This window comes from Engystomops pustulosus, chromosome 5, assembly GCF_040894005.1.
Source record: "Engystomops pustulosus chromosome 5, aEngPut4.maternal, whole genome shotgun sequence".
In the NCBI taxonomy this organism is placed as follows: domain Eukaryota; kingdom Metazoa; phylum Chordata; class Amphibia; order Anura; family Leptodactylidae; genus Engystomops; species Engystomops pustulosus.
The window spans coordinates 2,055,797-2,083,522 of NC_092415.1; the positions used below are offsets into that span (position 1 = coordinate 2,055,797).

The 27,726-nt window shown below is 48.7% G+C and overlaps 2 protein-coding genes across 2 annotated transcripts; both read right to left on the reverse strand.

Annotated features, from left to right (window-relative positions):
- Positions 1 to 9,027: 9,027 nt before the first annotated feature.
- LOC140133918 (ly6/PLAUR domain-containing protein 2-like) lies at positions 9,028 to 13,158 on the reverse strand. The gene is made up of 3 exons (XM_072154607.1): positions 13,010 to 13,158; positions 10,454 to 10,576; positions 9,028 to 9,589 (listed from the first exon to the last, which is right to left on the reverse strand). Exons 1-3 carry the CDS (start codon positions 13,056 to 13,058, stop codon positions 9,354 to 9,356), a joined length of 408 nt encoding a protein of 135 aa, XP_072010708.1. The 5' UTR covers positions 13,059 to 13,158; the 3' UTR covers positions 9,028 to 9,353.
- Positions 13,159 to 18,116: 4,958 nt separating this feature from the next.
- On the reverse strand, positions 18,117 to 27,390 carry LOC140133909 (ly6/PLAUR domain-containing protein 2-like). Its single transcript, XM_072154599.1, has 3 exons — positions 27,333 to 27,390; positions 26,896 to 27,012; positions 18,117 to 18,331 (listed from the first exon to the last, which is right to left on the reverse strand). Exons 1-3 carry the CDS (start codon positions 27,388 to 27,390, stop codon positions 18,117 to 18,119), a joined length of 390 nt encoding a protein of 129 aa, XP_072010700.1.
- Positions 27,391 to 27,726: the final 336 nt, after the last annotated feature.

Below are 27,726 nucleotides of genomic sequence, written 5' to 3' on the forward strand. Positions count from 1 at the left end.
TCCTCCTAGTGGTGGTGTATAATCTGTATGTAGTGATCTCCCCCTAGTGGTGGTGTATAATCTGTATGTAGTGATCTCCTCCTAGTGGTGATGTATAATGTGTATGTAGTGATCTCCCCCTAGTGGTGGTGTATAATCTGTATGTAGTGATCTCCCCCTAGTGGTGGTGTATAATGTGTATGTAGTGATTTCCCCCTAGTGGTGGTGTATAATGTGTATGTAGTGATCTCCTCCTAGTGGTGGTGTATAATCTGTATGTAGTGATCTCCCCCCTAGTGGTGGTGTATAATGTGTATGTAGTGAGCTCCCCCTAGTGGTGGTGTATAATGTGTATGTAGTGATCTCCTCCTAGTGGTGGTGTATAATCTGTATGTAGTGAGCTCCTCCTAGTGGTGGTGTATAATGTGTATGTAGTGATCTCCTCCTAGTGGTGGTGTATAATCTGTATGTAGTGATCTCCTCCTAGTGGTGGTGTATAATCTGTATGTAGTGATCTCCTCCTAGTGGTGGTGTATAATCTGTATGTAGTGATCTCCCCCCTAGTGGTGGTGTATAATGTGTATGTAGTGATCTCCTCCTAGTGGTGGTGTATAATCTGTATGTAGTGATCTCCTCCTAGTGGTGGTGTATAATGTGTATGTAGTAATCTCCCCCTAGTGGTGGTGTATAATGTGTATGTAGTGATCTCCCCCTAGTGGTGGTGTATAATGTGTATGTAGTGACCTCCTCCTAGTGGTGGTGTATAATCTGTATGTAGTGATCTCCTCCTAGTGGTGGTGTTTAATCTGTATGTAGTGATCTCCCCCTAGTGGTGATGTATAATCTGTATGACGTGGTCTCCCCCTAGTGGTGGTGTATAATCTGTATGTAGTGATCTTCTCCTAGTGGTGGTGTATAGTCTGTATGTAGTGATTTCCCCCTAGTGGTGGTGTATAATCTGTATGTAGTGATCTCCCCCTAGTGGTGGTGTATAATCTGTATGTAGTGAGCTCCCCCTAGTGGTGGTGTATAATGTGTATGTAGTGATCTCCACCTAGTGGTGGTGTATAATCTGTATGTAGTGATCTCCTCCTAGTGGTGGTGTATAATCTGTATGTAGTGATCTCCCGCTAGTGGTGGTGTATAATCTGTATGTAGTGATCTCCCCCTAGTGGTGGTGTATAATCTGTATGTAGTGATCTCCCCCTAGTGCTGATGTATAATCTGTATGTAGTGATCTCCTCCTAGTGGTGGTGTATAATGTGTATGTAGTGATCTCCCCCTAGTGCTGATGTATAATCTGTATGCAGTGATCTCCCCCTAGTGGTGGTGTATAATCTGTATGTAGTGATCTCCCCCTAGTGGTGATGTATAATCTGTATGTAGTGATCTCCTCCTAGTGGTGGTGTATAATCTGTATGTAGTGATCCCCCCCTAGTGGTGGTGTATAATCTGTATGTAGTGAGCTCCCCCTAGTAGTGGTGTATAATCTGTATGTAGTGCTCTCCTCCTAGTGGTGGTGTATAATCTGTATGTAGTGATCCCCCCCTAGTGGTGGTGTATAATCTGTATGTAGTGAGCTCCCCCTAGTAGTGGTGTATAATGTGTATGTAGTGATCTCCTCCTAGTGGTGGTGTATAATCTGTATGTAGTGATCTCCCCCTAGTGGTGATGTATAATCTGTATGTAGTGATCTCCCCCTAATGGTGGTGTATAATCTGTATGTATTGATCTCCCCCTAGTGGTCCAAACAAAAAAGGAGAGGAGGCAGCAATCCAAAGAACTGTAGTGGTTCAGATATAAGGTGCACGTAGCCCAAGGTTCTGGTGCTCAGCAAAACCTTGTGTAAACATAGTGATTGGAGAGGACCTCAGCACTGGAAAGGTAAAGCTCCAACGATTTCTTTATTTACAATTCATTCAGGTAAAAAAAGCAGCGACGTTTCGATTCACATTGAATCTTTATCAAGCAGGGAGTGATGTATAATCTGTATGTAGTGAGCTCCCCCTAGTGGTGGTGTATAATCTGTATGTAGTGAGCTCCCCCTTGTGGTGATGTATAATCTGTATGTAGTGATCTCCCCCTAGTGGTGGTGTATAATCTGTATGTAGTGAGCTCCCCCTAGTGGTGGTGTATAATCTGTATGTAGTGATCTCCCCCTAGTGGTGGTGTATAATCTGTATGTAGTGATCTCCTCCTAGTGGTGGTGTATAATCTGTATGTAGTGATCTCCTCCTAGTGGTGGTGTATAATCTGTATGTAGTGATCTCCTCCTAGTGGTGGTGTATAATCTGTATGTAGTGATCTCCTCCTAGTGGTGGTGTATAATCTGTATGTAGTGATCTCCCCCTAGTGGTGGTGTATAATCTGTATGTAGTGATCTCCTCCTAGTGGTGGTGTATAATGTGTATGTAGTGATCTCCCCCTAGTGGTGATGTATAATGTGTATGTAGTGATCTCCCCCTAGTGGTGATGTATAATCTGTATGTAGTGATCTCCCCCTAGTGGTGATGTATAATCTGTATGTAGTGATCTCCCCCTAGTGGTGGTGTATAATCTGTAAGTAGTGATCTCCTCCTAGTGGTGGTGTATAATCTGTATGTAGTGATCTCCTCCTAGTGATGGTGTATAATCTGTATGTAGTGAGCTCCTCCTAGTGGTGGTGTATAATGTGTATGTAGTGATCTCCTCCTAGTGGTGATGTATAATGTGTATGTAGTGATCTCCTCCTAGTGGTGATGTATAATCTGTATGTAGTGATCTCCCCCTAGTGGTGGTGTATAATGTGTATGTAGTGATCTCCCCCTAGTGGTGGTGTATAATCTGTATGTAGTGATCTCCCCCTAGTGGTGGTGTATAATCTGTATGTAGTGATCTCCTCCTAGTGGTGGTGTATAATCTGTATGTAGTGATCTCCCCCTAGTGGTGGTGTATAATCTGTATGTAGTGATCTCCTCCTAGTGGTGATGTATAATGTGTATGTAGTGATCTCCCCCTAGTGGTGGTGTATAATCTGTATGTAGTGATCTCCCCCTAGTGGTGGTGTATAATGTGTATGTAGTGATTTCCCCCTAGTGGTGGTGTATAATGTGTATGTAGTGATCTCCTCCTAGTGGTGGTGTATAATCTGTATGTAGTGATCTCCCCCCTAGTGGTGGTGTATAATGTGTATGTAGTGATCTCCTCCTAGTGGTGGTGTATAATCTGTATGTAGTGATCTCCTCCTAGTGGTGGTGTATAATCTGTATGTAGTGATCTCCTCCTAGTGGTGGTGTTTAATCTGTATGTAGTGATCTCCCCCTAGTGGTGATGTATAATCTGTATGACGTGGTCTCCCCCTAGTGGTGGTGTATAATCTGTATGTAGTGATCTTCTCCTAGTGGTGGTGTATAGTCTGTATGTAGTGATTTCCCCCTAGTGGTGGTGTATAATCTGTATGTAGTGATCTCCCCCTAGTGGTGGTGTATAATCTGTATGTAGTGAGCTCCCCCTAGTGGTGGTGTATAATGTGTATGTAGTGATCTCCACCTAGTGGTGGTGTATAATCTGTATGTAGTGATCTCCTCCTAGTGGTGGTGTATAATCTGTATGTAGTGATCTCCCGCTAGTGGTGGTGTATAATCTGTATGTAGTGATCTCCCCCTAGTGGTGGTGTATAATCTGTATGTAGTGATCTCCCCCTAGTGCTGATGTATAATCTGTATGTAGTGATCTCCTCCTAGTGGTGGTGTATAATGTGTATGTAGTGATCTCCCCCTAGTGCTGATGTATAATCTGTATGCAGTGATCTCCCCCTAGTGGTGGTGTATAATCTGTATGTAGTGATCTCCCCCTAGTGGTGATGTATAATCTGTATGTAGTGATCTCCTCCTAGTGGTGGTGTATAATCTGTATGTAGTGATCCCCCCCTAGTGGTGGTGTATAATCTGTATGTAGTGAGCTCCCCCTAGTAGTGGTGTATAATCTGTATGTAGTGCTCTCCTCCTAGTGGTGGTGTATAATCTGTATGTAGTGATCCCCCCCTAGTGGTGGTGTATAATCTGTATGTAGTGAGCTCCCCCTAGTAGTGGTGTATAATGTGTATGTAGTGATCTCCTCCTAGTGGTGGTGTATAATCTGTATGTAGTGATCTCCCCCTAGTGGTGATGTATAATCTGTATGTAGTGATCTCCCCCTAATGGTGGTGTATAATCTGTATGTATTGATCTCCCCCTAGTGGTCCAAACAAAAAAGGAGAGGAGGCAGCAATCCAAAGAACTGTAGTGGTTCAGATATAAGGTGCACGTAGCCCAAGGTTCTGGTGCTCAGCAAAACCTTGTGTAAACATAGTGATTGGAGAGGACCTCAGCACTGGAAAGGTAAAGCTCCAACGATTTCTTTATTTACAATTCATTCAGGTAAAAAAAGCAGCGACGTTTCGATTCACATTGAATCTTTATCAAGCAGGGAGTGATGTATAATCTGTATGTAGTGAGCTCCCCCTAGTGGTGGTGTATAATCTGTATGTAGTGAGCTCCCCCTTGTGGTGATGTATAATCTGTATGTAGTGATCTCCCCCTAGTGGTGGTGTATAATCTGTATGTAGTGAGCTCCCCCTAGTGGTGGTGTATAATCTGTATGTAGTGATCTCCCCCTAGTGGTGGTGTATAATCTGTATGTAGTGATCTCCTCCTAGTGGTGGTGTATAATCTGTATGTAGTGATCTCCTCCTAGTGGTGGTGTATAATCTGTATGTAGTGATCTCCCCCTAGTGGTGGTGTATAATCTGTATGTAGTGATCTCCTCCTAGTGGTGGTGTATAATGTGTATGTAGTGATCTCCCCCTAGTGGTGATGTATAATGTGTATGTAGTGATCTCCCCCTAGTGGTGATGTATAATCTGTATGTAGTGATCTCCCCCTAGTGGTGATGTATAATCTGTATGTAGTGATCTCCCCCTAGTGGTGGTGTATAATCTGTAAGTAGTGATCTCCTCCTAGTGGTGGTGTATAATCTGTATGTAGTGATCTCCTCCTAGTGATGGTGTATAATCTGTATGTAGTGAGCTCCTCCTAGTGGTGGTGTATAATGTGTATGTAGTGATCTCCTCCTAGTGGTGATGTATAATGTGTATGTAGTGATCTCCTCCTAGTGGTGATGTATAATCTGTATGTAGTGATCTCCTCCTAGTGGTGGTGTATAATGTGTATGTAGTGATCTCCCCCTAGTGGTGGTGTATAATGTGTATGTAGTGATCTCCTCCTAGTGGTGATGTATAATCTGTATGTAGTGATCTCCCCCTAGTGGTGGTGTATAATGTGTATGTAGTGATCTCCCCCTAGTGGTGGTGTATAATGTGTATGTAGTGATCTCCTCCTAGTGGTGATGTATAATCTGTATGTAGTGATCTCCCCCTAGTGGTGGTGTATAATGTGTATGTAGTGATCTCCCCCTAGTGGTGGTGTATAATCTGTATGTAGTGATCTCCCCCTAGTGGTGGTGTATAATCTGTATGTAGTGATCTCCTCCTAGTGGTGGTGTATAATCTGTATGTAGTGATCTCCCCCTAGTGGTGGTGTATAATCTGTATGTAGTGATCTCCTCCTAGTGGTGATGTATAATGTGTATGTAGTGATCTCCCCCTAGTGGTGGTGTATAATCTGTATGTAGTGATCTCCCCCTAGTGGTGGTGTATAATGTGTATGTAGTGATTTCCCCCTAGTGGTGGTGTATAATGTGTATGTAGTGATCTCCTCCTAGTGGTGGTGTATAATCTGTATGTAGTGATCTCCCCCCTAGTGGTGGTGTATAATGTGTATGTAGTGATCTCCTCCTAGTGGTGGTGTATAATGTGTATGTAGTGATCTCCTCCTAGTGGTGGTGTATAATCTGTATGTAGTGATCTCCTCCTAGTGGTGGTGTATAATGTGTATGTAGTGATCTCCTCCTAGTGGTGGTGTATAATGTGTATGTAGTGATCTCCCCCTAGTGGTGGTGTATAATCTGTATGTAGTGATCTCCCCCTAGTGGTGGTGTATAATGTGTATGTAGTGATCTCCTCCTAGTGGTGATGTATAATGTGTATGTAGTGATCTCCTCCTAGTGGTGATGTATAATCTGTATGTAGTGATCTCCCCCTAGTGGTGGTGTATAATGTGTATGTAGTGATCTCCCCCTAGTGGTGGTGTATCATTTGTATGTAGTGAGCTCCCCCTAGTGGTGCTGTATAATCTGTATGTAGTGATCTCCCCCTAGTGGTGGTGTATAATGTGTATGTAGTGATCTCCTCCTAGTGGTGGTCTATAATGTGTATGTAGTGAGCTCCCCCTAGTGGTGGTGTATAATGTGTATGTAGTGATCTCCTCCTAGTGGTGGTGTATAATGTGTATGTAGTAATCTACTCCTAGTGGTGGTGTATAATCTGTATGTAGGGATCTCCCCCTAGTGGTGGTGTATAATCTGTATGTAGGGATCTCCCCCTAGTGGTGGTGTATAATGTGTATGTATTGATCTCCTCCTAGTGGTGGTGTATAATGTGTATGTAGTGATCTCCTCCTAATGGTGGTGTATAATGTGTATGTAGTGATCTCCCCCTAGTGGTGGTGTATAATCTGTATTTAGTGATCTCCCCCTTGTGGTGGTGTATAATCTGTATGTAGTGATCTCCCGCTAGTGGTGGTGTATAATCTGTATGTAGTGATCCCCTCCTAGTGGTGGTGCATAATCTGTATGTAGTGATCTCCCCCTAGTGGTGGTGTATAATCTGTATGTAGTGAGCTCCTCCTAGTGGTGGTGTATAATCTGTATGTAGTGATCTCCTCCTGGTGTATAATATGTATGTAGTGATCTCCTCCTAGTGGTGGTGTATAATCTGTATGTAGTGATCTCCTCCTAGTGGTGGTGTATAATCTGTATGTAGTGATCTCCCCCTAGTGGTGGTGTATAATGTGTATGTAGTGATCTCCCCCTAGTGGTGGTGTATAATGTGTATGTAGTGATCTCCCCCTTGTGGTGGTGTATAATGTGTATGTAGTGATCTCCCCCTAGTGGTGGTGTATAATGTGTATGTAGTGATCTGCTCCTAGTGGTGGTGTATAATGTGTATGTAGTGAGCTCCCCTAGTGGTGGTGTATAATGTGTATGTAGTGATCTCCCCCTAGTGGTGGTGTATAATCTGTATGTAGTGATCTGCTCCTAGTGGTGGTGTATAATGTGTATGTAGTGAGCTCCCCCTAGTGGTGGTGTATAATGTGTATGTAGGGATCTCCCCCTAGTGGTGGTGTATAATGTGTATGTAGTGATCTCCCCCTAGTGGTGGTGTATAATGTGTATGTAGTGATCTCCCCCTAGTGGTGGTGTATAATCTGTATGTAGTGATCTCCTCCTAGTGGTGGTGTATAATGTGTATGTAGTGATCTCCCCCTAGTGGTGGTGTATAATCTGTATGTAGGGATCTCCTCCTAGTGGTGGTGTATAATGTGTATGTAGTGATCTCCCCCTTGTGGTGGTATATAATGTGTATGTAGTGATCTCCCCCTAGTGGTGGTGTATAATCTGTATGTAGTGATCTCCTCCTAGTGGTGGTGTATAATGTGTATGTAGTGAGCTCCCTCTAGTGGTGGTGTATAATGTGTATGTAGTGACCTCCTCCTAGTGGTGGTGTATAATCTGTATGTAGTGATCTCCTCCTAGTGGTGGTGTATAATCTGTATGTAGTGATCTTCTCCTAGTGGTGGTGTATAATATGTATGTAGTGATCTCCCCCTAGTGGTGGTGTATAATGTGTATGTAGTGATCTCCCCCTAGTGGTGGTGTATAATCTGTATGTAGTGATCTCCTCCTAGTGGTGGTGTATAATGTGTATGTAGTGAGCTCCTCCTAGTGGTGGTGTATAATCTGTATGTAGTGATCTTCCCCTAGTGGTGGTGTATAATGTGTATGTAGTGATCTCCCCCTAGTGGTGATGTATAATGTGTATGTAGTGATCTCCCCCTAGTGGTGGTGTATAATGTGTATGTAGTGATCTCTCCCTAGTGGTGGTGTATAATGTGTATGTAGTGATCTCCCCCTAGTGGTGGTGTATAATGTGTATGTAGTGATCTCCTCCTAGTGGTGGTGTATAATCTGTATGTAGTGATCTCCTCCTAGTGGTGGTGTATAATCTGTATGTAGTGAGCTCCCCCTAGTGGTGGTGTATAATCTGTATGTAGTGATCTCCTCCTAGTGGTGGTGTATAATGTGTATGTAGTGAGCTCCTCCTAGTGGTGATGTATAATCTGTATGTAGTGATCTCCTCCTGGTGTATAATATGTATGTAGTGATCTCCCCCTAGTGGTGGTGTATAATCTGTATGTAGTGATCTCCCCCTAGTGGTGGTGTATAATCTGTATGTAGTGATCTCCCCCTAGTGGTGGTGTATAATCTGTATGTAGTGATCTCCCCCTAGTGGTGGTGTATAATGTGTATGTAGTGATCTTCCCCTAGTGGTGGTGTATAATCTGTATGTAGTGATCTCCCCCTAGTGGCGGTGTATAATGTGTATGTAGTGATCTCCCCCTAGTGGTGGTGTATAATCTGTATGTAGTGATCTCCTCCTAGTGGTGGTGTATAATCTGTATGTAGTGATCTCCCCCTAGTGGTGGTGTATAATGTGTATGTAGTGATCTCCCCCTAGTGGTGATGTATAATGTGTATGTAGTGATCTCCTCCTAGTGGTGGTGTATAATCTGTATGTAGTGATCTCCCCCTAGTGGTGGTGTATAATCTGTATGTAGTGATCTCCCCCTAGTGGTGGTGTATAATCTGTATGTAGTGATCTCCCCCTAGTGGTGGTGTATAATCTGTATGTAGTGAGCTCCCCCTAGTGGTGGTGTATAATGTGTATGCAGTGATCTCCTCCTAGTGGTGGTGTATAATCTGTATGTAGTGATCTCCTCCTAGTGGTGGTGTATAATCTGTATGTAGTGATCTCCCCCTAGTGGTGGTGTATAATGTGTATGTAGTGATCTCCCCCTAGTGGTGATGTATAATGTGTATGTAGTGATCTCCCCCTAGTGGTGGTGTATAATGTGTATGTAGTGTAGTGATCTCCCCCTAGTGGTGGTGTATAATGTGTATGTAGTGATCTCCCCCTAGTGGTGGTGTATAATGTGTATGTAGTGTAGTGATCTCCCCCTAGTGGTGGTGTATAATATGTATGTAGTGATCTCCTCCTAGTGGTGGTGTATAATATGTATGTAGTGAGCTCCTCCTAGTGGTGGCAGCAGGTAAGCACCAGGACTATGTGATGGGCTGCAGTCTGAGTTCTCCTCTCACCATGGGGCACATAGTTCTATTATTAGGGTCCTGATGGCTCCTCTGGGGCTCAGAGTCCTTATTTCCAGGGGTTCCTTGCATCAGGATGTGACCTGCAGGGCTGTGAGGAGGGAGCACACGGCTGCAGTGACTGTGTAGTAGCTGGATTGGGCCCCCATCAGTCCATGTGATGGAATTTCTGTCCCGTTCATTGTGTTACAGAAATCTTCTTTGCAGCAATAAACCGGCTTGGTGACCCCCAGGATGTTGAGGTTGGTGGGGTTACATTTTTCGGTGCAGGTTCTCACCACGTAACGACTCCCCATAAATGGAAATCCTGAAATATTTTGAAAGTTTTAGATCACTAAGAGCATTCTCCATACATATCCCACAACCCAATCAAATCTCTAGGGTCAGGTGACCCGTCCAGGGCGTCTAATACTGAAGCAGTGTCGTGTGGGTCACCCATCACTACCCGGTCAGAGGAGGCTGCAGTACCAGATGCAGCCACTGTCATATGTGCAGCGCTGTCCTGGTATACATTGTATCCGCTATAAGTGTTCCGGCGATCAGTGATGGAGCCATCATTGGACCGATGTACATTTTCCACTATCCCAACACTTTCCAATTCCTCCTGCAATGTGCCCCCTCCCTTATAATCCGACCCTGACTACATATAAACCTACAGCTTGTTCCAGTCTTATCTCACTGCGAGATACAAAAAAATACAACCCAACCGGTCAGAAAGTGTCACAAATTATTGTCACATAATAAAAGACAAACTACAGGGGGCGACACCAGTACAACAAGCCTGGAATCTGCCCCCCAGTGGTGGGTGAGTGTCAGTGCACTGGTGTCTTTTATTCAATGTAATAAGTTTGAGGGTCATTTTACATTAAAGAGATCTTTGACTCCGGTATTTTTTGTTTGGCGGGTTTGACTACAACAATCGGTGTGAACAGAGAGCTCAGAGCACAGCAGTGTGAGGAACCACTTGTATAATGTGGATAAGGCACAAGTGTCTGAGCTCAGGGAATCCCATTCTTTCATTCTAGCCCTGACGAGGGATATTTTCTGTCCACAATGTTAAGAATTAATAGAGAATCCAAAACTTCTCCGTCTTTTGGCAAGAAAGTGTCATAAATCGGTGCGGTACAGAATAAAGCTCTAATAATAATAGGTTACATAAATAGTGGATTACCGGAGGATGTGGGGCCGTAGACAGTGGTCATGCACCAGGTGTGGTGGGGCGAGCAGGTCTTCCTCACCAGACACTCATTGCTGGGGGTGGGGGTCAGGCAGACGAAGCAGCGGAGGGAGGAGGCTGCACAGCAATGACATCCATTATTACATTGTATCATTATACATAATGTAACATAATAACATAATATACATAACATCTCTCCAGTTTATTGCATTGGATTCCTCCGTTTTGCTGCCGTAGAGTCGATGTCTTCACGGCTCGGCTGCTGTCGCTGCTTTGTGCGGATGCTTTGGGCAGCACTTCTCCTGTCTATCCCTTCGCTTATCTATCACAACAATAGGCGGACAGCCACCAGCTATGAGGCGCGTTGAGCCTCTTGCCTCAGGCACCACAACCTGCAGCACAGTTATCTGCTATGTGATGTCAGGACGGCTGGAAGACCCTGCATGGAGAGAAAGTATGACCTGATACATGGCTATGGAGGGGGGGGAGGGGGGGCGCTGTTCTATATTTCGCGTCAGGCAGCCGAGAGCTTAGCATCACCCCTGCCAATAGGGGGAGATAGACAACTCAGCAAATACTATAGAGGAAGAAGCATCCACACTACACAGGGAAGGAAGGGCGGTCATATACAATGTAAGTCCTATCTCAGCCAGTGAGAGCAGCCTCCTGCATTCATTATTCTACGTACAGACTGTAGGTTCCTATAATCTCTTTAATTAATTTCCAAAGAGCATTACGGCTTCCACTCACTTATAAAAGGTGATAAAGTCAGGGAGTCATCACCATTATCTGCTCTCACAGCACAGGGTCAGCTCTTGTGTGCATGAGGGAGGGGGGAGCAGGAAGTAGAGTTGTAGGAGCAGCGTGCAGATAATGATGATGACTTTGTGACTCCAAGCAGTTTACTCAAGACAAAGTAATCCAAGCCCTCCATTAGGTAAGATGCCAAGTGATGCTTTTATGTACATGATGCAGTTTGCTGGTAGGGAGACAGATTTGCTTTTGTAAGTGAGTGGCACCATGAATTTACCTCTAAAAGCAGATAGTAACATCTGTGCTGGGGTCATCCTCTGTTCATAGAATGCGGCTGTCAATTTGCCTGTGTTGTACTTGTCATTTGCCTGTGTGAACACGCACTTAGTTTGCTGTCTGATTTGTGGTTGGGGCAGCATGGTGGCTCAGTGGTTAGAATTAAAGCCTTGCAGCACTGGGGACACAAGTCCCAGGGTCAACATCTGCAAAGAGTTTGTATGTTCTCTCTGTGTTATTTATGTGGGTTTCCTCCAGGTCCTCCGGTTACCTCCAACACTCTAAAACAGTGTAGGGTGATTACATTGTGAGCCCCATGGGGACAGACCCAGATCTGGCAGCTTCTGCTATAGAGTCTGCATAACACCTGCATACAGCCGGCTGTGCTGCTGCTATAGAGTCTGCATAACACCTGTACACAGCCGGCTGTGCTGCTGCTATAGAGTCTGCATAACACCTGCATACAGCCGGCTGTGCTGCTGCTATAGAGTCTGCATAACACCTGCATACAGCCGGCTGTGCTGCTGCTATAGAGTCTGCATAACACCTGCACAAAGCCGGCTGTGCTGCTCCTATAGAGTCTGCATAACACCTGCATACAGCCGGCTGTGCTGCTGCTATAGAGTCTGCATAACACCTGCATACAGCCGGCTGTGCTGCTGCTATAGAGTCTGCATAACACCTGCCCACAGCTGCCTCTGCTCCTATAGAGTCTGCATAACACCTGCCCACAGCCGGCTGTGCTGCTGCTATAGAGTCTGCATAACACCTGCATACAGCCGGCTGTGCTGCTGCTATAGAGTCTGCATAACACCTGCATACAGCCGGCTGTGCTGCTGCTATAGAGTCTGCATAACACCTGCATACAGCCGGCTGTGCTGCTGCTATAGAGTCTGCATAACACCTGCATACAGCCGGCTGTGCTGCTGCTATAGAGTCTGCATAACACCTGCATACAGCCGGCTGTGCTGCTGCTATAGAGTCTGCATAACACCTGCACACAGCCGTGTGCTAATGCCTCAGTCCTAGATCTGATAGAAGTAGAGAGGAGGTTGTGCACAGCAAAGAGTAAGGAAGGGGAGAATCCGTGATTGTGGGGGGTTCACACAGAGAGAGGAAAGTATACACATGTCTACAGTAGAATTATTGCTGTACAGGCCATGGACCGCGATGCACTAAACTTTTAATTGGTTATTTTATTGAATACTAAAGTTTTATCAAACTAAATTACAAAGTTTAATGAAAAATGTTATAAAAAATAATGAAAATTTATACCTCATATTCATCATTTTTATTATCAGCATTATTATATTTTATTATATTTTATTATTATATTTTATAATATTATTCTTATTAATTTATTTAATTTCTTTATGGAGCCCCCAAAAATTAGCTGAGGAAAAATATAAAGATAAATGAATAAATTAAATCCCCGGAATAATTAGAAAGATCATTGAAATAGTAAAACTAATGAATAATATAGAAACAATGTATATATAATAGATAATAAGGTGCCGTTACCGAGGTCCAGACAGGTGGCGATGATCCCGATGCAGATGAGACCTCGCATTGTGCTCGGAGCCTCCAGAGTGTCTCCTCCCGGATATTATCCTGGTGCCGAGTAGAAGGCGTCTGCTGCCTCTCACATTGAGGCCGATGCTTTCCACTTGTGTTTTATAAGGATTTTACATCCTAAAATAACAATCAGCAATTGAGCAAGAAAACTCCCGGCTCCAGGACCTTGTCCCGGAATAATTGGGAGAAGCTGCGTCATCCCGCGCCGCGCCTGGACCGATACTCGCTGCGGAGTCCTGTGTAACCAGGGAGACCTCACCGGAATAATTTTTATTATGGCCTCAGGATCCTCCTGGATCGGTTTGTCAGGAGATCAGTCTCACCCTGCACCGGCTCATCACATCCTCCATGGTTGACATTAGATGAGACCTTGCTTAACATCTAAGATCTTCTCAACCCCAAAACAAACAGACACGGAGCAGAAACCGAAGCAACAAACCCGATGGAACGTCATAGAGATTTATTATATCTGTGAGTGATAAGTACAGAGCTGGATACACTGATCATATGATAAATATTATTTGAAGGCTCAATGGTCCGATCTGTAAACCATCTGGGTCAGGTCCAAAGAGGAGAGTCATGCTGGAACCCTTATGAGATCTACAGGAGGGCCCGGGAATAACCCCAATAGTAGGAGAACCCAATATTATGAACAAGGGGATTATTAACAGAGGACGGAGAGTCCGAGCACATGAACAAGGAGCACTGGTCCCAAGAACAAGAAGCACTGGACCCAAGAACAAGGAGCACTGGTCCCAAGAACAAGAAGCACTGGACCCAAGAACAAGAAGCACTGGTCCCAAGAACAAGGATCACTGGTCCCAAGAACAAGGAGCACTGGTCCCAAGAACAAGAAGCACTGGACCCAAGAACAAGGAGCACTGGACCCAAGAACAAGGAGCACTGGTCCCAAGAACAAGGAGCACTGGTCCCAAGAACAAGGAGCACTGGTCCCAAGAACAAGGAGCACTGGTCCCAAGAACAAGGAGCACTGGTCCCAAGAACAAGGAGCACTGGTCCCAAGAACAAGGAGCACTGGTCCCAAGAACAAGGAGCACTGGTCCCAAGAACAAGGAGGACCCAACACCCCGACCAAAGGAAAGGGAAGGAGGTCATAACACCAAGAAAATGGAAGGTCACTATACCATGAGATCCTGATCCCAACCCCAAGCCTCCACTCACCCTAACTATAACCCCAAGCCTCCACTCACCCTAACTATAACCCCAAGCCTCCACTCACCGCAACTATAACCCCAAGCCTCCACTCACCCTAACTATAACACCAAGCCTCCACTCACCCTAACTATAACCCCAAGCCTCCACTCACCCTAACTATAACCCCAAGCCTCCACTCACCGCAACTATAACCCCAAGCCTCCACTCCCCCCAACTATAACCCCAAGCCTCCACTCACCCTAACTATAACCCCAAGCCTCCACTCACCGCAACTATAACCCCAAGCCTCCACTCACCGCAACTATAACCCCAAGCCTCCACTCACCACAACTATAACCCCAAGCCTCCACTCACCGCAACTATAACCCCAAGCCTCCACTCCCCCCAACTATAACCCCAAGCCTCCACTCACCGCAATTATAACCCCAAGCCTCCACTCACCGCAACTATAACCCCAAGCCTCCACTCCCCGCAACTATAACCCCAAGCCTCCACTCCCCGCAACTATAACCCCAAGCCTCCACTCCCCGCAACTATAACCCCAAGCCTCCACTCACCGCAACTATAACCCCAAGCCTCCACTCCCCGCAACTATAACCCCAAGCCTCCACTCCCCCCAACTATAACCCCAAGCCTCCACTCCCCCTAACTTTAAACCCAATCCTCCTCTCCCCCTAACTATAACCCCAAGCCTCCACTCACCGCAACTATAACCCCAAGCCTCCACTCACCGCAACTATAACCCCAAGCCTCCACTCCCCCTAACTATAACCCCAAGCCTCCACTCACCGCAACTATAACCCCAAGCCTCCTCTCCCCCTAACTATAACCCCAAGCCTCCTCTCCCCCTAACTATAACCCCAAGCCTCCACTCCCCCTAACTATAACCCCAAGCCTCCACTCCCCGCAACTATAACCCCAAGCCTCCACTCCCCCCAACTATAACCCCAAGCCTCCACTCCCCCTAACTATAACCCCAAGCCTCCACTCACCGCAACTATAACCCCAAGCCTCCACTCCCCCTAACTATAACCCCAAGCCTCCACTCACCGCAACTATAACCCCAAGCCTCCACTCACCGCAACTAAAACCCCAAGCCTCCACTCACCGCAACTATAACCCCAAGCCTCCACTCACCCTAACTATAACCCCAAGCCTCCACTCACCCTAACTATAACCCCAAGCCTCCACTCCCCCCAACTATAACCCCAAGCCTCCTCTCCCCCTAACTATAACCCCAAGCCTCCACTCACCCTAACTATAACCCCAAGCCTCCACTCACCCTAACTATAACCCCAATCCTCCTCTCCCCCTAACTATAACCCCAAGCCTCCACTCACCCTAACTATAACCCCAATCCTCCTCTCCCCCTAACTTTAAACCCAATCCTCCTCTCCCCCTAACTATAACCCCAAGCCTCCACTCACCGCAACTATAACCCCAAGCCTCCACTCACCGCAACTATAACCCCAAGCCTCCACTCCCCCTAACTATAACCCCAAGCCTCCACTCACCGCAACTATAACCCCAAGCCTCCTCTCCCCCTAACTATAACCCCAAGCCTCCACTCCCCCTAACTATAACCCCAAGCCTCCACTCACCGCAACTATAACCCTAAGCCTCCACTCACCCTAACTATAACCCCAAGCCTCCACTCACCCCAACTATAATCCCAAGCCTCCACTCACCGCAACTATAACCCCAAGCCTCCACTCCCCATAACTATAACCCCAAGCCTCCACTCCCCCCAACTATAACCCCAAGCCTCCACTCACCGCAACTATAACCCCAAGCCTCCACTCACCGCAACTAAAACCCCAAGCCTCCACTCACCGCAACTATAACCCCAAGCCTCCACTCACCCTAACTATAACCCCAAGCCTCCACTCCCCCTAACTATAACCCCAAGCCTCCACTCACCGCAACTATAACCCCAAGCCTCCACTCACCCTAACTATAACCCCAAGCCTCCACTCCCCCTAACTATAACCCCAAGCCTCCATTCCCCCCAACTATAACCCCAAGCCTCCATTACCCCCAACTATAACCCCAAGCCTCCATTTCCCCCAACTATAACCCCAAGCCTCCATTCCCCGCAACTATAACCCCAAGCCTCCACTCCCCCTAACTATAACCCCAAGCCTCCACTCCCCCTAACTATAACCCCAAGCCTCCACTCCCCCTAACTATAACCCCAAGCCTCCTCTCCCCCTAACTATAACCCCAAGCCTCCACTCCCCCCTAACTATAACCCCAAGCCTCCACTCCCCCTAACTATAACCCCAAGCCTCCTCTCCCCCTAACTATAACCCCAAGCCTCCACTCCCCCTAACTATAACCCCAAGCCTCCACTCACCGCAACTATAACCCCAAGCCTCCTCTCCCCCTAACTATAACCCCAAGCCTCCACTCACCCTAACTATAACCCCAATCCTCCTCTCCCCCTAACTATAACCCCAAGCCTCCACTCCCCCCAACTATAACCCCAAGCCTCCACTCACCGCAACTATAACCCCAAGCCTCCACTCACCGCAACTATAACCCCAAGCCTCCACTCCCCCCAACTATAACCCCAAGCCTCCACTCACCACAACTATAATCCCAAGCCTCCACTCCCCCCAACTATAACCCCAATCCTCCACTCCCCCTAACTATAACCCCAAGCCTCCACTCCCCCCAACTATAACCCCAAGCCTCCACTCACCGCAACTATAATCCCAAGCCTCCACTCCCCCCAACTATAACCCCAATCCTCCACTCCCCCTAACTATAACCCCAAGCCTCCACTCCCCCCAACTATAACCCCAAGCCTCCACTCACCGCAACTATAACCCCAAGCCTCCACTCACCGCAACTATAACCCCAAGCCTCCACTCCCCGCAACTATAACCCCAATCCTCCAGTCACCGCAACTATAACCCCAAGCCTCCTCTCCCCCTAACTATAACCCCAAGCCTCCTCTCCCCCTAACTATAACCCCAATCCTCCTCTCCCCCTAACTATAACCACAAGCCTCCACTCACCCTAACTATAACCCCAAGCCTCCACTCACCGCAACTATAACCCCAAGCCTCCACTCACCCTAACTATAACCCCAAGCCTCCACTCACCGCTACTATAACCCCAAGCCTCCACTCACTGCAACTATAACCCCAAGCCTCCACTCACCCTAACTATAACCCCAAGCCTCCACTCACCGCAACTATAACCCCAAGCCTCCACTCACCGCAACTATAACCCCAAGCCTCCACTCCCCCTAACTATAACCCCAAGCCTCCACTCACCGCAACTATAACCCCAATCCTCCTCTCCCCCTAACTATAACCCCAATCCTTCTCTCCCCCTAACTATAACCCCAATCCTCCTCTCCCCCTAACTATAACCCCAAAACTCCACTCACAGCAACTATAACCCCAATCCTCCACTCCCCCTAACTATAACCCCAAGCCTCCACTCCCCCTAACTATAACCCCAAGCCTCCACTCACCGCAACTATAACCCCAAGCCTCCACTCCCCCTAACTATAACCCCAGTCCAGCTCTGCTCCCTCTATGTTTATGGTCTATGAATGGTCGGTGTGATGGTTCTTGGTCAGCTGGAGATGCTGGTGGCCACTGATGGACCTTAATCTGCTAAATAACATCAGAGGTTTAGCCCACCAGAGAATTATTGTGTTTTCTTATTGGGGGTTAAATAAAGTTTCTAGGATTTTGGTAGAACCAATAAATAGTTTTTCTCGGGGAGGAACATAAAATGACAAATTGAATTGTTTTACGGCAGACGAAAAGTTTTTTTATTTCCAAACGTCATCACAAGGAATATTGGACTTGATTATTCTCTTTGGGGACTGTGGTTCCGGTCCGTTCTCATGGTCTTCTTAGCCCCAGTTTTGGAGAGCGATGCCGGCAGATAATCCAATCACCAGGGATTCCCAGGTCACTAGGAGGACTCGTGGTTCTTTACTGAGGACATTGCACAAGTCATCCTGGCAGCAGTAAGTAGGTTTGGTTACCCCCAAAATATTAGGGTTACTGGCATTACACTTCTCAGCGCACCCACGGACCACAAGCCGGTTCTTATTGAAGGGGTAAGCTGGAAAAGAAACAGCAGGAATTATATGTATAAACATACAGTCACTATATACAAATGATGGAGAAATAATAGAGGACGTAATCATCACCTACATACAATGTATGAGTGCAGCACCGGGGGATAATACAGGATGTAACTCAGGATCAGTACAGGATAAGTAATGTCATGTATGTACACAGTGACTGCACCAGCAGCAGAATAGTGAGTGCAGCACCGGGGGATAATACAGGATGTAACTCAGGATCAGTACAGGATAAGTAATGTCATGTATGTACACAGTGACTGCACCAGCAGCAGAATAGTGAGTGCAGCTCTGGGGTATAATACAGGATGTAACTCAGGATCAGTACAGGATAAGTAATGTCATGTATGTACACAGTGACTGTACCAGCAGCAGAATAGTGAGTGCAGCTCTGGGGTATAATACAGGATGTAACTCAGGATCAGTACAGGATAAGTAATGTCATGTATGTACACAGTGACTGCACCAGCAGCAGAATAGTGAGTGCAGCTCTGGGGTATAATACAGGATGTAACTCAGGATCAGTACAGGATAAGTAATGTCATGTATGTACACAGTGACTGCACCAGCAGCAGAATAGTGAGTGCAGCTCTGGGGTATAATACAGGATGTAACTCAGGATCAGTACAGGATAAGTAATGTCATGTATGTACACAGTGACTGCACCAGCAGCAGAATAGTGAGTGCAGCTCTGGAGTATAATACAGGATGTAACTCAGGATCAGTACAGGATAAGTAATGTCATGTATGTACACAGTGACTGCACCAGCAGCAGAATAGTGAGTGCAGCTCTGGTGCCTGCTCTCTCCTCTCCCAGGGAGGGAGTGGGTTTTCAGGCATGAGCCAGGGCAGCAAGTCCCAGGCTCCTGCTTCCCGGTCTAGGCCGGCGGGGGGCAGGGGTAGCCAGGAACCGGCCAGCGCTGCGGAAGCCTTGGGGGTAAGAAGATCTGCAAGGAACAGCAGCAATGCTGCTCCAAGTACCCCCAGGCCAGCTAAGGCATCAAAAAGCACCAAAACCCCAGGAAAGCTGGATACCTCGGGAAAGCTGGGTACCAAGGAAAAGCTGGATACTGCGGGAAAGCTGAGTGCTCAGGGAGGTGAGGCTGACCTCAGTGAAGAGGGCTGGGGAATGCTGAGGACCCGGGAGTCTATTTCCAGCTATGCCTCCCGGGCTCTGGGCCACCTCTCTGAGTACGAAGAAGCCAGCAAGACGGTGAGGAGACTGCGGGAGGAGCTCAGGTGCGCCCATGCCAGGGCAAGCTCTGCCCAGAAGAGGAGGAAGGAGCAGATTCTGGCAGAGATATCCAGGCTCCAGACTGACATCCAGGCCTTGGAGGAGAGGAAGGCTTACCTGCTAGAGAGGAGCGGTCCGTTTAAAGAAAAAATTCTTAATGATGAGCGGTTCCGGGAGATGGAGGAGGAGAAGCAGAGGCGGCTGATGGGGCTTCAGCCTGAGAGTCAGATGGAGGAGGAAAGTTCGGTACCGTGCAGTGGGCCCCCTGCAGGACAAGCGGCCATGTCATCTGGCTGCGGTTCTGCCGGCCCGGGTGAGGATAGTGACAGCCACCAGGGAGGGGCGCTGATGGAGGAGATCCGACGGCTCGAGTCCCCTGTGCACCTCCAGGACTTTACTTTTGGAGACGATCTGCCGGAGGATGCACCGGGGGGCAGCAAACCACGAAAGAAGAAGACCAAATCCGTGGAAGTGGTGAGTCTAGTCTACAGCCCCCTCCCCGTAAAACCCGAGTCGGCCGCAGGGTCAGCTCACTGTGCGAGCCCCGTTACCCAGCCCAGCACGGGTCCTGCAGTGGACTCAGTGCCAGGGAGCGGGGAGATTACAGGTGTGACATCTGATGTGGCGATGGGCTCCGTCTCTGTTTGTGGTAACAGTGGGGGAGCAGGGGAGGCATCGGCCGCAAGGCCGGACAGTAAGGGCGGCTCGGCAGTGGCGATACCATCCAAATCCAGTGCTGTGGTGCGTCCCCCGGTGGGAGGGGGGGATAGCCCGGCACTGGTGGCAGCTTCCGGTGCCTCGGCGCCTCTTCATTCTGTTGCCGCTGATCACTTGGTTATGGGGTGGCGGCAGCGTGGAGGGGTCGCTGAGGCTGAGGGCTCCGAACCTCCCAAACCTAAACCTAAAGTCCTGTTTTGTGTCGGTGTTGGAGATAGTCTGCAGACGAGTGCTGAGGAAGGTGGGGATCAGCGGCGCCTCACACCGGCCAAAGATCAGCGGCGACTCTTACCTTCCCCTAAGAAAAGTAAAATAACATCTGCTACCGATGATGCGGAGGGCACAAGTGTGACACAAGTCGGGGTCCCCTCTGGGCGATGCTCTGCGAGGGGACCCCCGTCCCTTGTGCCTGAAGATGCGGAGGTGGTCATGTCCCCTAATGTTGTTGCTGGTCCAGCCAGTGTGAGTGGAGTCAGTGATGTTGTGGTGGATAATGTGAATGGTGTGAGTGGTGCTGAATCTTTTCCAGCTTTGGGGGTGGGTGATGGAGTGACTGGTGGTGTGAGTGGCGCGGCTGAGTGTAACATGCAGGTGGGTAGTGTTAATGTGGTGGGTGCAGGGGTTGGTCCGGTTGCTCCCCCAGTGGCGGCCCCTATTAAGAGCTATGCCAGTGTCGCTGCTGGGGGAAGTAGGGTTCCATCATCCTCGTCTCTGGGCTCTGGGGACGGCTTTTTGCAACGGCGCCTCCTGCAGGCCTTACAGAAGGGTGAAAGGACGATCAATGTAGCGGGGCAGGAGGTTGATTTGTCGTTTTGGATAGAGAGGCATGGCCTGTCTGCCTTCCGAGAGCAAAGAGGCAGGGAGACATCATGGTCGCTCCCGACAACCGGGCCGGGTGCTAACCGTAGGAATGTGGTCCGTCTTCGGTGGCGTGGCAGTGATGTGTGTCCCCCTCGGGCACGGGTAGTTGAGCTGCTGCTGAAGATGGACTTCAAGGCGGCTGACATCTTTGCCTTGATCCATCCCTATGGTACATCTGAGTTTGATGTCAGCTTTGTTCGGCCGGAGGGGCTTGAGCTCTTCTGGTCCAACTATGAGCTGAGATACAACGAGCCCGAGTGGCGGGACTTTGCTGTGCAAGCAGTGTCCCGCCAGAGCGAACTCAAGAAAGTGACCGTTCTTACCCGTAACGAATCACTATCTTGCTTTGACATCATGACCTGGATGAATCGTTATGGAGAGGTGCTAGGATTGCCGGAAAAAAAATCGTGATGAGTATGGTATCTGGTCAGGGGCCTGGACCTTCATGGTGAAGTTGAGGTGTTCAGGTAACTCAGTCGCCCACATCCCTTCATCAGCCTTCCTGGGGAGGGATCGGATCCTGATCTTCTACCGGGGGCAGCCTAAGCTGTGTCACAGGTGCGGTGACCCCACACATTTCAGCGCAAACTGCACCGTGCAGAAGTGTGCGTTGTGTGGGGGTGTCGGCCATCTCGCTGCATCCTGTACAGGGCAGATTAGGTGTAACCTGTGTGGTGATCTTGGTCACCCGTACAGTCGTTGTCCTCTTTCCTTCGCTAATGCGGGCTCAGCCTCAGCGGATGAAAGCCATGAGGCTGAATCTGCTGGGGAGGGGACTAGCAGAGGCGGAGGAATGGAGGGGCCAGGGAAGAAAGACAGGAAAAAGACGCCTGCCCAGCTGAGGCGTCTAGAAAAGCGTCAACAGGAGAGAGAGCGGGGGGAGTCTCGGGCTGCTGGGACGACCTCTGGCGCTATCCTGGAGACCACACCTGTCGCTGAGGCCCCAGGGGATGATGTACTGGATGAGGAGGTCAGGAGGATCGAGAGAGAGGAAGGTGCCAAGTCCTCAGACTCCTCCCATTATGAGAGTATGGACGAGGATAATAGGGCGTGGCTAGAGGAAAAGCGTAAGCGTGGCGCCAAAAAGAAGAAAAAGGGTAAAAAGAAGGGAGGTGTAAGATCTTCTCCCACCCTGACTGAGGTACCCAAGGAAGGTGCAACCGACCCCCCGCTGGTCGAACTTTCAAATCGATTCCTGGCCCTGGATGGAGTCTCTCCTGCCGATGGAGGGGCTGAGGGTGAAGGGCCAGAGGTGGCGGAGGGGCCTGCAGGGGGTGCCGAGTCTCCCCCTGGGGAGTCAGGGTCCTCAGGAGGGGAGACTGGCCCAGAGTCTGGAGACGAGGATGAGGGGGCAGGTCCTGGATCTGCCCCTGAAGCATCAGAGGTGCGGGAGATGGACACCACAATATGTCTAAAAAGGGGGTGTTCATTTCCCGAGGGTGGTGGTAAGATGGGTAAAAAGAAAGCCGTCCAACTCAATCACTCATGATGGCGGCACCCACTCCGTTGACGCTGGCGTCCATTAATGTCGCCAGCATTAAGTCTGATGCGGCTAGATTTGCGGCCTTTGATTTTCTCGGCCGCGTTGAAGCCGACATTTTATTTTTGCAGGAGACCAGGCTGCCAGATTTGGCGGCCGTGTTTAAAGCTAAGAGGGAATGGAGACACGGGCCTTCCTATTGGTCTCTTGCGGCCGAGCCGTATAGCGGTACTTTTTACCGCACCGGTAGAATGCCGACGAGTTATTGAGTTAGAAATGGGGAGGTGCCTGATCCTGGATGTCCTCATGAAGGGACAAGAACTTCGTCTTATTAACATCTATGGTCCCCAGTCCAAGTGGGACAGGAAGTGTCTCTTTATGAGGATCAAGCCCTACCTTTTTACAAGTCGGCAGGTGGTCTTTGGAGGGGACTTCAATGCTGTCACGAGGTCCCAGGATAGGGGAGGTTCCAGAGACAAGCTGACTTATGATAGCGTCGCTCTTAATAGCATAGCCAGTGAGGCTCGCCTGGTGGATGTCCACATCCGGCACACCCCAGGCCACGCGGGGTTCACCTATTATAGGGGTAGCTGCAGGTCTAGAATAGACAGGTTTTATGTAAAGGAGGAAGCCATTTCTTCAGCAGTGTCCGTTGTTGAGGTGGAGTTCTCCGACCACTGTTTAATTTTGTTTTCTCTGAATGTTACAGAGACCCCCCGGATGGGAAGAGGCTACTGGAAGCTCAATTCGTCTCTCCTGGAAGAAGCAGAGATAAGACAATCCTTTGAGGACTTTCTTCAGAGCCAGGTACCTTTGCTGGGCCTTTGTAGCAGTAAGTCAGAGTGGTGTGAGATGATCAAGAAAAGGGTGGCGAGATTCTTCCGCCAGCTCTCGAGCCTCAGGAGCCTGGACAGGTACCGCCTGTATCAGGGCCTGAGGAGGAAACTCGAGCATCTCGTCTCGACTGGAGGTAGTCGTGAGGACATCTCCAGAGTGAAATCCTTGCTGAAGAGGTGTCAGTACGATAGACACGCATCTTTGGTTTTTGAGAGGGATTACGGGAAATACCGCTCGCCCGACCCTTACAGAAACTGCAAGATGTCAGTGAATGGTAAAGTTGTCACGGGACTGGTTGACAGTACGGGATCCCTGAAAAGGTCCAGATCAGGGATCCTGGAGGTCGTCAGATCCTTCTACTCGCACCTCTTGGGCAGGAAGGATCTAGATCGGGATGTGATGTCGGGTTTCCTGGCTGAAACTGTCCCTGAGCCAGGAGTAGACCCCTCTCTTGATGTTTTGACAGAGATGATTAGGGAAGAGGAAGTCAGCCTGGCGATTGAAGGGCTCGCCCTCAAGAAATCGCCAGGCCCGGATGGCTTAACATCTGAGTTTTATAAGACCTTTAAGGACGCCTTGGTTCCCCTCTTGACTGAGGTATTCAATGAGTGTCTTTCCTCGGGCGCTCTGCCGAAGTCAATGAGGAGGTCAGCCCTGATCATCCTGTCAAAGGGTAAGGACCGATCTCGTATTGAGAACTGGCGTCCCATAGCGCTTCTCAATGCGGACAGAAAGGTTTTGGCAAAGGTGCTGTTTAATCGGCTGGTGCAGTTTGCGCCCCGGCTCCTTTCGGGGACCCAGCACTGCTCTGTTCCAGGCCGCAGTACATTTAGTGCTGTGCTTTGTGTCCGGGAGGCAGTGGAGCAGGGCAGGGCTGGTAACTGGAAGGGGTACTTGCTGTCCTTGGATCAGGCAAAAGCGTTTGATCGGGTTGACCACGAGTACCTCTGGTCTGTCCTTCTGAGGTATGGCCTGCCGGGGGAGTTTGTCAATTGGCTAAAGGTTTTGTACGCAGGGGCAGAGAGTTTCCCGCTTGTGAACGGTTGGATTGGCCGCTCTTTTGAGGTCGGGTCTGGTGTTCGCCAGGGTTGTCCTCTGAGCCCACTCTTATACGTGTTCGCGATTGACCCATTCCTTAGGAGGGTTGATCGTGGGCCGTTGGTGGGAGTCGGGATGGACCAGGCGGCACCGGAAGCCACTCTAAGGGTGGTAGCGTATGCCGATGATGTCACCGTTTTTGTGTCCTCGAGAGGGGAGGCGCAATGGGTGATGTCAGAGGTTGACCGCTACTCAGAGGCTTCTGGGTCCAAGATCAACCGGGATAAGTGTGAGAGTCTCTGGCTGGGAGAGGGAGGTCCAGGCTTTGATCTCCCGGACACTCTTCCAGGGCCCCAGGACTCTGCCAAAGTTCTCGGCATCGAATTTGGCCAGGGGGATTACCCCATGCAAAACTGGGATGGCAGGCTTAAGATCGCCGCTCAGAGGGTGGACCAGTGGAAGGGTTGGTCTTCTGTGCATGTTGCCAGAACCCCTCTGGACTCGGGTCTACAGTCTGTTCTTCCAGCTGTTATGGGGGAATAGGCTGAACCTAATCAAGAGGGAGGTTACTTACCGCACGAGGAGACAAGGAGGGTTGTGTATGGTCAACCCTGTGGTGTTCCTAGTGAATACCTTTCTTAAGATCAATGTAGCAAACCTCTGGAAAGAGAGGGCTCCTCCGTGGGTATACTCCTGCAGGGGATGGGCTCCTCCGTGGGTATACTCCTGCAGGGGATGGTTTCGGCCTTTCTTCCAGGAATGGGAGACAGGAGGACAAGTGAAGGATCTCCGTACACCGCATGGGCATCTTCCGGCTTACGCTACCCCGGTTCTGAAGGTGATTCGCCGGTGGAGTCTGGGAATGTGGGAGATCAGGACCATGTCGAGGAAACTCCTTGACAAAAGGGTTCTGTTGACCCATTTCCAGAAGCCTCTGGCCCTCAGGGATTGCCCAAGTCGGGATCTGGGGGTGGGTTTAGGTCTTTTGAATTCCATCAGGATCCCCTTGAAGTTTTGGGACGTGACTTGGCGCTGCTTCCATGGAAAGCTGTGTGTGAGGGACAATCTGAAGTGTAGGAGCTCTGAGGAAAGGGGTTGTCCCCGGGAGGAGTGCGGTGGTCTGCTGGAGAGCATGGACCACTTCCTGCTTCAGTGCCCCTTTAACACAGAGGTGTACAACCGGGTGGGCGCTTCCATCCATTGGCCCGGGTTGGCCGGTCTCTCCTATGCGGAGTGGGCCTATGGAGCATTCAGAGGCCTGGGTGGCCGGGACCGCTGCACGTTATTCCTAGTTAGTCTAGTGGTCAGGTACCACACGTGGAACGCACGGTGTTTAGTATCGACGCAGCGTAAAATCCTCCCGGTGGATGAGGTGGTTAGGAACATTCTGGGTGACCTGGTGAAGGTGCGCTCTCTGGAGTATGAGGGGCTGGGCACGGGGAGGGCCTCTCTCCTTTGGAGGGGGTTCTCCTTTAGTGTCCCTTAGTCCGTCATCTCCTCTCCTGGTGTTGGGCTGATGCTGCACTGTAGATTTTTGTTTTGTGTCCTGAGGTTATAGTGATGTAGGGGCTGCAGGCGCCGAACCTGGGCTTTTGATGTGGTTGTGGTTTTGATATATGTTGATATGTTTAATGTGTTTGTATCTTGTGTACAGTGTGATATAGTTATATGTAGTTATAGTTCTTGTGTGTATATAGGTTGGTTGGTTTTGGGGTGTTGGTGTTAGGGTGTTAGGTTGGGAGGGGGGTGGACGGGACTTGGACTGTAAGATCCTGGGCACTGGTCTGGACTATATAGCGCGGACTTTGGACGTTAGACCAGTGTCTGGGTGGGAGGGTGATGGGCGTGGGATTTAGTTTAGTTATATTTAATGTTTTTATTTCCTGTTTGTCTTTTTTTTTTTTTGCTGTGTATTCTTTAGTTATTTATGGGGGAAAAAAAAAAAAAAAAAATTGTATAAAAAAAAAAAAAAAAATTAGGTGGTGGGATTGGGTGAAGGTTTTGTTTTATAATGCTGATTGTGTGGTGTGTGTGTGGCTGGGCCAGGAGATTTTCGCAAGTCTCTTTTAGTTTGTATTATTGTTTTGTTTTGCCAGAAGTTATGGCTTTATTTATGTTTATTGTTGTAATGTTTTTCATTTTTATATATAAAATAAAAGATTTACAGGATGTAACTCAGGATCAGTACAGGATAAGTAATGTCATGTATGTACACAGTGACTGCACCAGCAGCAGAATTGTGAGTGCAGCTCTGGGGTATAATACAGGATGTAACTCAGGATCAGTACAGGATAAGTAATGTCATGTATGTACACAGTGACTCCTCCAGCAGCAGAATAGTGAGTGCAGTGACTATACCCACGTGTCTCTCTTACCGGCAGGTCCGTGGACGGTGGTGTAGCACCAGGTCTCTTGGGTTGTGCAGTTCCTGGCTGTTGTACATTGTAGGGATGGAGTCGGTGACTGACAGATAAAACACTGGAGACCCTGAGCTGTGGAGGGAGAAGAAGCTTCTGACTTATATAATAATGAGAAACAAGATATTACAATAATAATGTGTAAATATGACTTGTATCTGCCCCACTCAGGGGTAATAACCTTCCCTCCGTGTTATTAGGGGTGGCTTCTCTCCTGTGTTTTGGCTTGTCCGGGATGTGGAGGGGGGGGGGGGCTGTATAATTTTCCTGGTGGTTTTGTCTCATTCTGCAGAAGACTGTGACGGGATCAGGATGTGTCTGTGTCCCAGTCCTTGAGTCTAATCGTTTGTATGGGACTTGTGGCCCCCCTCCCCCGCAGCCCCGCCTAGACTTACCTATGGGTCCAGTGAATAAGACGGCGACCACCAGGCAGATGACAGCGGCTCCTCTCATGGTCTCCTCGTTGTGTCAGGACCTTCTCCGAGGTCCTGAGTTTTATAGTCCTCACTGTCCCATCATCACCACAGACATTACATAACCCACAATCCATCACTGCAAATTACAGGCTAAAAACTGGACCCAAAACCTATAAAAGAGGTAACATCTCCCGTGACCTGCCTGATTATCCAGTAATTGCTGGATACCCTGGAAACACACGGATAAAACATGTAATAACCCATATAAGTGTGTAATAATCTGCAGGGGCCCCGCCCTAATATCCCAGAAATGGCCAATAAAAAGATCCGCTCATTGGATGAAGACGTTTTATGGGGATCCCAGGACACGGAG